Source organism: Diabrotica virgifera, chromosome 6, assembly GCF_917563875.1.
Source record: "Diabrotica virgifera virgifera chromosome 6, PGI_DIABVI_V3a".
Lineage (NCBI taxonomy): Eukaryota > Metazoa > Arthropoda > Insecta > Coleoptera > Chrysomelidae > Diabrotica > Diabrotica virgifera.
Genome location: NC_065448.1, coordinates 3,387,494 through 3,403,056, shown reverse-complemented (window position 1 = coordinate 3,403,056; position 15,563 = coordinate 3,387,494). Strand labels below are relative to the sequence as shown.

General features: G+C 32.3%; 1 protein-coding gene across 2 annotated transcripts in view; it reads right to left on the bottom strand.

Annotated features, from left to right (window-relative positions):
- The window catches only part of LOC114326335 (pyruvate carboxylase, mitochondrial), a 107,028-nt gene that overhangs the window by 5,192 nt on the left and 86,273 nt on the right, over positions 1-15,563 (bottom strand). Inside the window, exons 4-9 of one of the 2 annotated variants that reach the window (XM_028274665.2) lie at positions 13,210-13,473; positions 12,174-12,532; positions 9,259-9,751; positions 4,673-4,705; positions 1,397-1,794; positions 216-475 (exon numbers count right to left, since the gene is read on the bottom strand). In XM_028274665.2, coding sequence (XP_028130466.1) covers positions 216-475; positions 1,397-1,794; positions 4,673-4,705; positions 9,259-9,751; positions 12,174-12,532; positions 13,210-13,473 — 1,807 coding nt within the window. The remainder of the gene's footprint in view (positions 1-215; positions 476-1,396; positions 1,795-4,672; positions 4,706-9,258; positions 9,752-12,173; positions 12,533-13,209; positions 13,474-15,563) is intronic. The other variant, XM_028274666.2, reaches the window with a different exon arrangement.

Sequence of the window (15,563 nt, the reverse complement as noted above, 5' to 3'; positions counted from 1 at the left end):
TATGAAATATAATAGATAATGTTGGACAGAGGATTATGAGAGAGAAAAGAAAGTGCGGAAACTATTTTCTTCTAGCATTTCCGTATTACCTATCAATAATTTCCGAAGTGGAAATGGAAACATCAAAATAAATGTTTTTTCAATTAAAATTGTCATCCATTCCCATGAAATATAGTAGGTTATATTTTGTATGAGGGGATGTAATAGAATCTTACTTTGCTGCTTTGGGTTTCAACAAACCAGCCATATCCTTAATGGCCAAAACGTGCGTTCCGGCTTTTACCAATTCATCAGCGATGTTAAGATAATATTTCAGGTCATATTTCTTCTTGTTTGGATTGCTGACGTCACCGGAGTAGGAAATGGCGGCTTCAACGATACCTCCTGCCTTTCCAGCAGCATCCATACCGACGATTAAATTGGGTAGATAGTTGAGGGAGTCGAATACTCTGAAGACGTCCATACCAGTTTGAACCTAAAAATAAACCCAAATGATACTCAACAAATATATAAAAGTAGAATTAAAATAGGCATGTTGTGGACGACAAAAACTAAATTTCCCCGGATCTCCTGGACATTTCACATCAACTGGCAACAGCGCCTTCCATAAGATCCTATGTGTTAGAGCGAGATAAAAAATAAATATTTCCCCAGATTCTAGGGAAATTTTTAAAAGTCAGAAGATTCCATTCTGGTCATTTTTAAAAAGTAATTAATGAATAGTTAAGGCTAGAATTGCCAAAGAGGCCGTAAGTTAATAACGGCCAAATGGCTTAACGTACGGGGATCATGACGTATGAGGGGTCATTGTAAAGAGGGTACCTCAAGAAATAAGCTATGTGCTCTCTGGGCCACAAAAATAAAATTTCCCCACAACTCCTGAAAAACTGGGCATTTTACAACATCTGGCAATTGTTTCGAACAAGATAACTTTTACTTTAGGTTAACTTCTTTATCTTGTCACAAGATAACTTTTACTTTAGATTAACTTCTTTATCTTGTTCTACTCCTTAACTTGCCAGGTTTCGAAGTAAAAACCAATCAAATTGGGTTAGCTGCAACTGAATAATGGAAACTCAATAAAATTTAGTTCTTTTTCCAAATTTTCCAACGTTTTATTACTTTTTCTACTGACACTGACAATTATCAATTTTTATCTATAAATAGCTTAATAAGAGAGACTTAAAATACTAACTTTGTTTACAAATTAGATAGCGACTGAAAAACTATCTAACTTGACATCTGCACTAACTAATTTTCTAACCGAGTCCAAAGAAATGGTTTAAACATACTGAAACATGCAACAATGTATTCCATAAGAGCCTTGTGGAGCGAGATAAAAAATCAATTTGTCCCCAGATTCTAGGGAAATTTATATGTTAACTAAGAGACTTACCGCCAAATCACAGAATTTGTAAACAACATTATCCGGGTAATTAGTGTACCCCACAGCATTAGCTCCTCTCAACAACATTTGGAAAGGAATATTAGGAATCATTTTTCTCATGTCTTCAAGACGCTCCCATGGACACTCGTGTAGAAACCTTAGAGCTACGTCGAAGGTGGCTCCTCCCCAGTTCTCCAGCGAGTACAACTGGTTGAAGTTGTGAGCTACAAACGGTGAGATCTTTAGGAGATCGTGGGTTCTGACACGGGTTGCTAGAAGAGATTGATGGGCGTCTCGGAAGGTGGTGTCCATCAACAGGACTCCTTTGTGGTTTCGAACGGCTTTCGCGAAGGCTTCTGGTCCCTGTTCTTTGTAGATTTGACGGAATCCTTTTGGTGGTTCAATACCTAAATAAACAGAAACACTATTGTAAATAAAGAAAAAAAAAATAAAAAAAAAAACTTTCAGGTGACCTGGTTGGTCTGAAAAATATTAAAACCTTGTTTGTTTTTCACTAAATTTAATATTATTATTTAAAATAATAACATTATACTTGGACTATGTAAAACTAAAAACTACTTATGACATTTATATGATCCACCACCTGTTAAAAATGAACAATTGAGGAACTGAAAGGATAACACATTTTTATTTTCTAAGTAACATTTTTAATTGCTGTCATTTTTAAAATTTTGAAGTATGACAACGTTGTCATACAAAAAAGCAGTCTTTTTTTTCTCAAAAAGCGCAAGCCAATAAGCAGCAATAGTTGTTTTTTACACTAAAAATTAAAAAAGATCTTCGATTCTCATATATCTGCAGTAATTAATGTTTAAAATAAATGATAAATTCGTTTATATGTTGCCACATTTCGAAACCTGTTTTTGACAAGTTCAAAAAACTTGTGGCAAAAGCACACAAAGAAATTTAGTTCAATGCCAAAACGTGATATTACGAAAGTAATTGGTAAACACGATAATTGTAATAATATCATAATACAGCAGATATTTACTAATTGCTTCTTGCTGATTTTTCCTCAACTGAGTACATTTCATTAATTTTACTGCTTTTTAACCATTAAATCATAAAATAAAAATATTGACAATATAATATTGTTAATTTCAGTTAGTCTGATATCTAACTTTATTGTGACTAAACGCAACCCAATAGTATCAAAAGCAAATCATCCTGTAGTACTGATGGACTATCTATAAAAATTTTCTCTAATCTCACAGAAAATGTGTTGGAAATCCTCCTCTCACTAATTAATGATTCCTTCGAAAAAGGTAAATTTCCAGAGTGCCTAAAGACAGCCATTATTATTCCTCTTCATAAGGGTGGCGAAAAATCTGATGCCTGCAACTATAGACCTATTGCCTTACTACCGGTACTCTCCAAAATTATTGAGAGACTCATTAAAACTCGACTTATGTCCTTTATCGTTGATAACAACATTTTATCACAAAATCAGTTCGGCTTTTTAACAAATAAATGTACCACTGATGCCATGTTTTCTGTACTACATGAGGTTTACCAAGCACTAAACAATAATCTTTATACTGCCACTGTTTTCTGCGACTATGCCAAAGCTTTTGATTGTGTAAATCACGACATCTTGATTACAAAACTAAATTTCTATGGAGTTCGAGGTATTTCTTTGAATTGGTTCCAATCCTACTTGAATAATCGGAAACAACTAGTTAGAGCAAATGATACTGACTCTAGTCTCAAAAACATCGTATGTGGAGTACCACAAGGTTCAGTATTGGGTCCTATACTGTTCCTTATCTTTATAAATGAGATCACTAATTTAAAAATCAATGGGAAAATTTTTCTTTTTGCTGATGATACCAGTATCACTTGGAGCAACTCAACTATTGCATCTGTTCATGAAACTATAACTTCGGATCTACTGACGATAAAGACCTGGTCTGACTCTAATTTACTCTCTTTTAACGTAAATAAAACAGTAGCATTATCCTATAAAGGAGCTCTTCAACCTTTGCCACTTCATAACAGCCAGATCAGTACCGTTGATTCTGTAAAATTTCTTGGTATTTTTTTAGACAGCAACCTCAAATGGTCCCTTCATATCGATTCGTTAAGTAAGAAACTCGCCTCAGCTTGCTATGCAATAAGATCTGTCTCAAGGGAACTCAATTTAGCATCTTCTAAAATAACATATTTTTCGTTGTTCGAGTCTCATCTTCGATATGGTCTTCCTTTTTGGGGTTCTAGTACAGCTGCTCAATTTGATGTCATTTTTAGATTGCAAAAAAGAGCAATAAGATATTTGTTTGGCCTCAGAAGATCTACACATTGCAGAAGTTACTTCAGAGATCACGAAATTTTAACACTTCCATCTTTATATATTCTAGAAACGGTTTGTTTAATTCGTAAACACCTTCATGTCTTTCCATCAAGACCCAATCATCTTTACTCCACCAGAAATTCAATCTTTGATATTTATTTACCGATTCCATCCACTGAGTTAGTAAAGAAATCTATATTATATTCCGCAAAGAAACTGTACAATCATCTTCCATTACAACTTAAATCTGCAACATCTTTCCCTAAGTTCCGTAAAATGACAAAAGCCTATCTATCCAAAAGACAATATTATTCAATAGAAGAATTTCTTAATGAATAACTAAGAAAATTGGGTTCCATGCGCAGCAGCATAAACTTGTCAGTTCCTTATGTTGTACCTATTTTATTTTATTTGTTGTATGTTCAATTTGCAATTTATATATATTTTGCAATAAATTGTTTTTGACTTGGCTTTTATATCTTATACTGTACATTATTGACGATTTATCTAATTTTAGTAAATTGTAGTTGTTATTTGTTATTTATATTATGTTTTTCTTTTGACTGTATGTAAGCTTTGTCCATAAAATTGTAAAAAATTTCAGTGACAATAAAGCATATTTCTATTCTATACACATTCTGAACTACGTGTGGCCTAACTTTTACAAAAATACTCTGGGAAATGTATTATATTTTTGTAAAATATGGATTGTGTTTAGTTTCTCGGTTTCTCATGACTTTTAATGTAAAATAATAAGGCAAGCAGGAATTCAACAGTTTAGAATTTCCCATTGTGTTTCCTATGGCCCTTTTGACGATTCAGCACTAGGTATAACTTGTTGGGGGATCACAGATCTACGCCAGAGCTGAGATTTTTTTATATATTCACCATTGTCTCTTTAAAATGCAGATATTATGGAAATCGAAAACTTTTCTTATAAACAAAAAGAACATAAATAAAAAGTGTATACTAACTTGGAACATGGTCAGGATTCGTCACCAGGTACTCTGTTAAAAAGAACAAGAAACGAAAGCGTGCCAATTATTAGAAAAAATAAAAAACAGTAAATAAACACGTGCAAAGTTAAAATTATTAACAAACAAATAAAAATATGCACTAAACAGTAATTTATTTACTTTGAACATTAATTAATTAGGTATTTAAATTCTCATTCTGTATAAGGTTTTAATTTGCGTCTCAAATTTTCGAAGAAAAACCCTTTAGTGTCTCTTCGAGTGGGATAAACAAAATCATATCGTTTATTTTCATTGGTAAAAGCCGAAAAGCAGAATTCAATTGGCCGCTAAGTAGATATCGTCGGATGGGGGAATTTTTACCAAGAACAGATCATAGATGCGTGAGAACCAGGGATTCAGTGTTGGCCTAGCCTTTGCCTGGTCTGGGCGCCAGATCTAAACTCTGGAATTTGGCCACCCGAGTGGTACTGGAGACGCCAGTACCATAGATTCTCGATTGAGATCTTGAATAGACCAATTGACTGGCATTTTTCGCCAGGGTCTGGGTTTGTCAGTACCATAAATACCTGGTACAAATTTATCTTAAATTTACTAAGCGTATAATGTTCTGAGAGTTAGTTTTTTTTTAAATAAACTACAGACTAAAATAACAGCCATAGTTTATACATTCTGCATCTCTACATGTAGAAATTGTAAAACACACAATAATTTTACTAAAGGGATAACGGCAGTTTTGTTTTAATTTGATTCAGAGTTGGACCACCATCTCCAGATAGCTATTTCTGCATCCCATGCGTCCTCGGTGGAGCTATGCAGTCACAACTCTGAAACAAACATCAACAACCCTGCCTATTTAAGGCGAACCATCGCTATGCAATGATTCCACCTTTTGAGACGCAATCTAGCGACATCTCTCGCAATACGAGGAAAACAACGAAAAGCCCCAGATACAAAGTTTACTACTTTTTAAACAATTAGAATAATTGAAATTAAAAATATATAATTATAAACAATATTTTAAATCTAAGACTTTCCGCTAATAAACTGCTTTCTGGCTGCATCCTGTATCTCAGGTTTTTACAATATATAAACACAGAGACGACGAAAATAGAAGAAAGCAAATAGAAGACACTTTGGCCACGCATTTACCTTTCCTTCGTCAAGGAAAAGGACCGAAATACAGTTTATAATACTCAATTCTGAGTAAAGATGAAAAAGAGATAACGGCAGTTTTGTTTTAATTAGTATAAGTATATAATTATTTTATTAGTATTAGTATTAGTATATATAAATAATTTTACTGTTTAGTACATATTTTTAGTTTTACTAAGAAGAAACGTACAGAAATCATTTTACAATAAATAATTTTTTACCATCACCAAAGAAAATATAATAGATCCAAAGCCGAATTGAAAAACCTACTTTAGGTATGAAGTGATGAGATGAATAAAATTTAGATGAAAAAATGTGCCAATTTTGAAATTTTCAATCAAAATTAAAGCCAATTAAAATGATAAAAAAATTAGTATACTTCGCCTTCTTGACTTGTACACAATATTTTTACACAATAACAATTTCACAATTTTTTGTATTAAATCTCATTTCCTTGGAGGTGTATTTTATAAAAATTTAACAAGATTTATACGTTTCTTTTAGATACCATATTTCTAAAAATTAATTTAAATTAAAAACATAAAACATTGTATCTAACATGGGGGACACTATATTATAATATACATAGAACTTTAATAAAGGAAAAAATTGCGGAGCAAAATAAAAGATAATACTATAACTTAAAAATATCTACAAAAAATCATGGTGCATCTACTATTACTGAATTGCATTCCAAAAATATTCCATTCTTTTTTCACCATTTATCATCTTCAACGTTGTGGTTTCAACAGTTTTATTACTATTTCTTGGGGTTATTTCTTTAAATAATATGTTAAGGAATCTTAGTCAATTAGTTTTGTAGTCAGATGTGAAGCCTATACTGTCCATTGAACTCTCTGCTAGACAAGTTGTTATAGCTTATTCTCTTCTTCTTCTTCTTCTTGATGTGCCTATCTGTGACGAATGTAGGCGATCATCATGGCAATCTTTATTTTATATGGAGCATGCAATAGTGCGGAAAAGCTGCACAGACGTTGTTTTGAACCAAGTTCTGCGGTTCTTTGAACTTCGCTTTTCAAATATTTCTCCTTGCAGGATGGCTTGTAGGAGGGCATATCTGGATTCATTTCCCATTATGTGTCTGAAGTATTCTTCATATTAAGTACCTCCTGATTTGTAACCCGGTCAGTCTACAGAATTTTAAGAATACTCCGACGCAGCCGACGGTTTTTCGGAGATAACTCAAAAAGTAAGTATTTTAGCGAAAACAATATTCTTAGTAAAAATATACCCCATAAAAAAGAATGTGTGTATTTGGTACGCACGTAAGAAGTTATACTTCTATTATTATGATTTCAACGAAATTAATATATTTAAGAGGTTATTTGTATTTTATTTAAATATTAAACTAACTTTCTTTACCTACCACTTTTAAAAAAATTTTATTGAAACGATACCAAAAATATAAAAAAAAAGAATATGAATCGTCCGGGATTTGAACCCGGGACCTCTTGATCTCCGGTCACACGCTCTACCACTGAGCTATATACCTTTTTCTTTGACAGGTTACAAGATTTCTCATACATACTGACAAATTTAATAGACCAAGTGAAGTGTACAAAAATACTTTAAATATATTTACTAATATTATAAAATATCTTATTCCAGAGGAAGACAAATCCAAAGACACAAAAATTATAATAAATAATACATTTATTAAGAACACTAATATATCCATGTATATGATATAATATGACTTATTTGCGCTGACAGCGCTGATACATACATATCTTGAAAGATTAGCAACTAAATACATACTGTCTGTGTGCGCATGCGCCCGGCATTATAAAATTTCACTCTCGATCGTAAAGAAGTATAACTTCAAAAAATTGAAAAAAATGGTGTATACATAAGGTCTGTAGACCCAGTAGAAGCAGAGTTGCAGCTAATAAAAAGTAGGTTCTTCGTCAAATTCCAAATCGAATATTTCAATATGAAATAACCCAAAAACGGAGCACTTTTATGGGAAAATTCATTTTAACTTTTTTAAAGTGTTTACAAAAAGGTTTATTTTTCTTTTAAAAAAAACTTGTAATATTAAAAGTAAGTGAATTACGCTCAAAATATTGTTGGTCCCTTTTATTTTTTGGTAAAAAAATCGGGAAAATCGCCCCCTAATTAGCATCCCATATACATTTTAACATTATCACTTCCCAAGTTACTTTGACTATGTATTGTTTATATTATGATCTGTAAGTTTCATCAGTTCAAAGTGCTTCGTTTTGAAAAAGCTGTAGTTAAAACGGCTTAAACGAGTAACTAATCACGAGTTTATTCAAATTTTGAACAGCCATAGCATAACCAATTTTTGTCTGACAAGAAAACAAAAAATCAAAAATATTCATAAAAGCAAAACGTACATTTTATTACTCTTTGAGATTTTTGGTATTCCAAATTGTTTTTAAGTTAATTCCATAAACAATTATGATTTTTTTCAAAATAAAAAAAAAATCTTTTATTTTAAACCCAATTTTTTTTTAAACTGAGCACTTTGAACCAATGAAACTTATAGATAATATAAAAAATACATAAGTAAAGTAACTTGTAAAGTGGTAACGATTAATTTTATTTGAGAAGTTAATTAAGGGGTGATTTTCGCAATTTTTTTACCAAAAAATAAAAGGGACCAACAATATTTTCAGCGCAACTCACTTACTTACTTTTAATGTTAGAGGTTTTTTTTAATCAAAAATAAAACTTTTTTAAACACTTTAAAAAAGTTGTAATGAATTTTCCCTGAAAAGTGCCCCGTTTTTTGATTATTTAACATTGAAATATTCGATTTGGAATTTGACGAAGAAGAACCTACAATTCATTAACTGCAACTCTGCTTCTACTGGGTCTACAGACCTTATGTATACACCATTTTTTTCAATTTTTTATGAGCTATATTTTTAATAAAAATATTTTTTTCGCTAACATACTTACTTTTTGAGTTATCTCCGAAAAACCGTCCAAAAACATGTTTTATTTTGTTAAACATGAATATATTTACTCGCAAATAACTCGAAAAGTATTGACTTAGTGAAGAAACTCTATAGAAGAAAAGTTGTTTAGAATTAGTCATTTTATCCAATTCCGGACTTATTTTGAACGTATATTTTTTCACCCCCGAGAAAAAAATTTTCACCCTGTATTTTCCAATTTTTGTAAAACGGAGGGGATGTAGAATTGTTAAGTTTTTCTTATATAATAATAGACAATTTCAATCACCTATTCCCAAATTTTCATCCTTCCTTTATTTTTTTGGAGGTTTTCGTAAAATTTTCCGTTCTCTGATCGGGCTAAGTAGTGTTCTTACCTATATTGAAGAGGAGAGAATCATTTAAATTGTTTTTTCGCTCCGCATAAGCTTTAAGCAAATTATTATTTACAAACGTCTAAACATGAAAGTATTTCCAACAACTTACCTTGCGACACAACAGGCACATGTGGTTTAATTTCGGCAGGCTTCAAGGTCGTTCCCAAAGGCGTCTGAGGACCATTTACTAAGACTTCTCCTAGGTAGTTCAGCAGTTTTTGGGCTCGATTCTTCGTAGGGGCGAATTTGAACAACTGTGGATTTTCGTCGATGAAATAGGTATCCACCGAACCGTTTAGGAACTTCTGGTTTTCGAGCACGTTCAATAAAAATGGAATGTTCGTTTTGACGCCTCTGACACGGAACTCTCTAAGAGCTCTGTTCATTTTGGCACAGGAACTGGCTAAGTCTTTCGAGTGGGCTATGACTTTCACCAACAACGAGTCGTAGTATGGCGAAATGATAGCTCCTGCAAAGGCTGAGGCTCCATCGAGACGGATACCCATACCTTCTCCGGACCGGAATACTTCAATTCTACCTGTGTCGGGTTGGAAGTTTTTGGCTGGATCTTCAGTCGTGACACGACATTGGATGGCGAAGCCCTAAACAATCAAATGATCTGTATTATTTTCAGACGTACAATCTATTTAAAGAAATCTGATGTCCAACCCACAAACCAAGAAAATTAACGAAGAGGAAAAAAAGGAATCGAAATGTTCGGAAATGTATAAAAAAAGGTAGTGATGAACTTTTTGCAGCAATCCATAAACTAGTACTTATATGGTAGAATGAATTGGTAGCAGAAGAGTGGTTAAAGGGAATAATATGTCCGTTACATAAAAAGGGTGACCAACTGGATGGTAATAACTACAGAGGTATTACTCTGTTAGCATCTGCGTATAAAATCTTCGGCAATGTATTGTTTGAAAGACTTAAATATTTTAAAAAGGATATGATATATCCTTTGTAAGGATACAATCAATGCGGATTTACTGCTGTAAAGTCTATACATAAAATAGAAGCACATAGGCAGATTATAGAAATGTCACTAGAATATAACATAGATACACACCATCTCTTCGTTGACTTCAAAGAAGTCTATGACAGCGTTAAAAGAACTGCATTATACAGGGTGTAACAAAAATACAGGTCATAAATTAAATCACATATTGTGGGACCAAAAATAGTTCGAATGAACCTGACTTACCTTAGTACAAATATGCACATAAAAAAGTTACAGCCCTTTGAAGTTACAAAATGAAAATCGATTTTTTCGAATAAATCGAAAACTATTAGAGATTTTTTATTGAAAGTGGACATGTGGCATTCTTATGACAGGAACATCTTAAAGAAAAATTATAGTGAAATTTGTGCACCCCATAAAAATTTTATGGAGGTTTTGTTCCCTTAATCTCCCCCAAACTTTTTTGTACGTCTTAATTAAATTATTATTGTGGTACCGTCAGTTAAATTCAATATTCTTAAAACTTTTTTGCCTCTTTTCGATTATTTCTTCGAGTATTTTTTCGATAAGGCAGTTTTTATCCAGTTGAGGTTTATTTTTTAATATGTTTACATAAAAATTTTATGGGGGTTTTGTTCTTTTAAACCCCCCAAATGTTTGTGTACATTCCACAGTGTTTTTAAAACTTTTTTGCCTTTTTATATTTTTTCGAGAAGGCACCTTTTATCGAGATGTGGCTTCTTTTTTAATATTGCTCAAAATATACCTAAAAATGTAAATCATACATAAATTTTCATATTATTACCAAGTCTCCATAATCGTATTTAACCATATACAAATATGTGGTGGATTTGATAAATATTCAAAATATCTTGATAAAAACTGACTTTTCGAAAAAGTACTTAAGAGCCAAAAAAGTTTTAAAAACATTGTATTTAACTAATGGTACTACAATAATAATTTAATTGGAACGTACACAAAAGTTTGGGGGGTTTAAAGGAACAAAACCCCCATAAAATATTTATGGGGTGTCCACATTTCACTATAATTTTTTCTTAAGATGCTACTGCCATAAGAATACCACATGTCCATTTTTAATAAAAAATTTCTAATAGTTTTCGATATATTGGAAAAAATCGATTTTCATTTTGTAACTTCAAAGGGTTGTAACTTTTTTTTTAAATGCACATTTGTACTAAGGTAAGTTAGGTTCACTCAAACTATTTTTGTTCCCAAAATATGTGATTAAATTTATGACCTGTATTTTTGTTACACCCTGTATAATGTAATGATAGACTTTGGGATCCCACCCAAGTTCGTTGAGTTGACTCAACTAACAATGCAAATCGTAAGCTCGTTCGTTAGAATTGAAGGAGTTTTCGGTTCTTTCTTGACATTAATAATGGTCTAAGACAGGGGGACGCGATGGCGTGTCTCTTTTTTAATATTAGAATGAATGGAAGTATTTTTAACATATCGACGCAAATTCTCGCATTCGCTGACGATATACCAAAGCAGATACAAAGATTAAGGTTATCAAATCTCAAATCTACTGATAAAACAATGGAATGGAAACCAGCTATTAAAAAAACAAATAAACAGGTTGTTAAATAAATCGAAAATTTCCATCAAAATAAAATATATAATAATAAGAAAAAAATAAGGTTATAAAGTAAATTCTCTTTCTCCTCTGGAAGTTGCCGCAAACGTGTCAGGTGTCACACCTCTAGAACAACACAGGGTCGTGACATGACAGACAACTACTCAACTACAGAACAGAGTCGTTGCTAAAAACTATATTTTTAAGTCGTTGCGATTGTTGAAAAAACTGAACTGTGATATGTAGTTGTCACAATGGTAATAAATTAGTTGCCCGTATAACTACAGGTTGTAACATCGTAATGTCAGTCGGGGTAGGGGACGTTGGCCGAAACAACTGAAAATGCTCTCGGGCAACGTTGTAGACAGTGCATTTGTTTGTACTGACAACCAATGCGTCGAAAAATTGCTACTTGGGAAGAATATGAAATACTCTATAAATGATCAATACTTATACTCACATCAGGTTTAATACTCTCTTGCTTGATTCCCAACTCGGGCAAGGTCATTCCTTCAGCAATCCTGATCTGCGACTGCACCAAATCAATTCCAGTAATTTCCTCAGTAACCGTATGCTCCACTTGCAATCTCGCATTGACTTCAATGAAATAGAAATTGCCCTTTTCATCACATAAGAACTCAACGGTACCGGCGTTTTCGTATCCAACATGTCGGGCTAATTTAACGGCTAAATCTGTCATTTTGTCTCGCACTGCTTGGCTGAGATGAGGAGCGGGCGCCATTTCAACAACTTTTTGATGTCTTCTTTGTACTGAGCAGTCACGTTCATACAAATGCACAACGTTTCCAGCTTTGTCACCTGCAATGTACAATATTTAATATTTAAAAGACAACACAAGTACCTAATCGAGGAACAAAAAATAATAGTCCATTAAAAAACTACATTTATGGTTGGGTATTTTTTTTATATTAAGGAGGGGGGTTAGTCTAAGCTTAGGTTCCAAGTTTGTGGGGTTGAACACCCTACAAAAATACCCAAAAGAAAATTTGTTCAAAAATTTGCGATATTTTTTTCAATATGTAACTTTTATACAGTGATGAGCGTGCTAATAACCGGCAAAATAACGCAAAATATGGAAAACATGATACATTGAGAAACAAAAAGAAATGAAACTAGTGGAGGTGGACATGATCGTTATAAACGGATAAATTAACATTACTTTACATAGTTTCCCACCTTTAGACATCTGTGACAGGAGTATTTTATAAAATTCTATTGTCACAGTGACAGTTGTCATACTCCTTTGATACGTCTAAAGGTGGGAAATTATGTTATGTAATGTTAATTTATACGTTTATAACTATCATTTCCACCTCCACTAGTTTCATCTCTTTTAGTTACTAGTTATTTTGCCGGTTATTAGCGCGCTTATCACTGTACAATATTTTACATTGTATGATAAAAAGTAATAGGGATAAAGTTGTAATAGTTTACGAGACACAGCGCGAAAACCCTTTACAAAAAACATTACCTACCTAAAAGTTGGACTTCAATATGTCTGGGCCTTTCGATGAACTTTTCGATAAACATAGCTCCATTTCCGAACGCACTCTTAGCTTCTGACGAAGCTCTTTTAAAGCTTTCTTCCACTTCTGACATATTCCTCACAACTCTCATTCCTCTACCTCCTCCTCCGTAGGCAGCCTTGAAAATTACGGGTAGACCGTGTTTGTTACAGAATTCTTTCGCTTCCTCTGAGGTTGTGACTGGTCCATCAGTTCCAGGTACAATTGGCACTCCTACAAAGATTAATCAAAGTTAATATTTATGAAATTAATACAGGAATACTGTGATCTTCGCAACTCATATTGACTCATGAAATATATTTTACGTAGATATATAAGGTTTGCTAAAATTGCACAATATTCTTTTGTCCTAGAGGAAAGTCTGGTAAAGGTAAAATACCCCCCTAACCTTTCCTTTTCTGTAAGAAATTTATCCATAGAAATTTCTGTAAGAAAATTATTTAAGTGTTACTACGCCACTGGTAGCAAATAATTTCTACTTTCATAAAATCTACCAATTGACTGTCCGATCAAATTCCCCAGAAATCCTTGTTAGTAAATATTCAAAAGATGGTTTGTGGTTTTATCTATTTACTTTAGAAATTTCGAAGTTGTCCCCCGCTAACCCATTGGGCTAGCTATTTAGGAGCTATGAAATCAACTCCAAATAATAAAGCTTTACATGTAGAAGCTTTAGAAATTCCACTCAATTATAGAAGGAAATATATTATCTCAGCTAGAAATTTTTAATGAAAATTCGTTACCTAAATATCGGTCTTTACCAAAATATTAACAAGCTAAATGTAGCGGATTTAACTAATAAATACTGGAAGCTAAAGAACTCGCTTCCGCTTTGGCGGAAAACGTTTTCATTTCAGACAGTCTACAGATTTCAGACAGAAGTCCGACGTCACAAAATTGGGAGGTGCTTAAGGGCCGGTTGTTCGAACGCTAATCAACAATGATCACTATCAAATATTTAATTACTGTCACAACTGTCAATATCAACTTTGGTTGGGTTGCTGAAAACATACTTGATTATAATTATGAGATTAGTTAATCAATTAACATAACAATTATTAACATAATTGATTAACTAATTTCATAATTGTAATCAATAATTATGTTTTCAGCAACCTAATCAAATTTGACATTGACAGTTGTGACAGTAATTAAATACTTGATAATGATCATTTTTTATTAGCGTTCGAACAACCGACCCTTAATCTTATATTGACTCCAAACAATTTCGTTTATATCGTTATGGTTATAAGAAATTTTTCATTTATTGTTTACGTGCTTTGTGTGGTAAAACAAGACTTTTCATTTATACTAAATTTACAATCAAGATGCAGTAGAAATAAACAAACCAAGACACGTTAAATGCTATACTAGGAGCACTCCCGAATCATAATTTACAATGTATAAACTTTGGAAATCATGATTTGGGATTTACAATGTATATACGTTGTAAATTATGATTCGGGAGTGCTCTTAGTAGCATTCATAACGTGTCTTGGTTTGTTTATTTCTAGTGCATCTTGATTGTAAATTTAGTATAGATATTTAGTTGAAGAAACGTACCAATTAAGAGATTTTTATTCGTTTTTGCTTAAGTGAATTAGTTTAATTCAGTAATTCTTCTTGAAATCTTCTTGAAATTTTGAGGTTATATGATTCTTTTTGATTTAGTGGATATCGTTAAATTATGATAATATGCTGGATAATTTGTAATAAATTATTTATTAGTTTATATATTGTTTAAGTTTTGACACAGTTAGTATACCTATATAAAAAGTGAAAATTCTATATATGTTGCGTTGAGGGTATTGTAATTCTATTCATTTTAGAGAATATTCCATTTGGTTTTACTTTTAGCCTATGGGCTAAATTTAAAACAGTTAAATGAAAAAATTGCATTACCAACAATGCCCATACGAATAATTATTGTGTATTTTTAAAACCATAAAATGAAAAATAAATCTAAAAAAAGACATAAAAACGTTTTTAATATCACGTATTTAAAAAGTGATAAAAATGACGTCAATTATGGTGGGACAAATTCACGTGACTTTCGACGTCGAAAAAACGTGATAAACTGACGTGGTTTGGTGATAATTATGACGTCTTTTCAACGTTTTGTAAACATTATTTGGTTGCCTGGGTCAGCTTATAGTTTAAAAGCCATATGTTTCGCAAACGCTTATTAATCAAGAAAATACCTTTCTGGCTAGTAGGGAAAATAAAAAAGTTAACAAGTTGTTAGAGATGAATAGATTATTAACTCTATTGTTGTTTAAACACTTTTGTTTTATATTAAATAT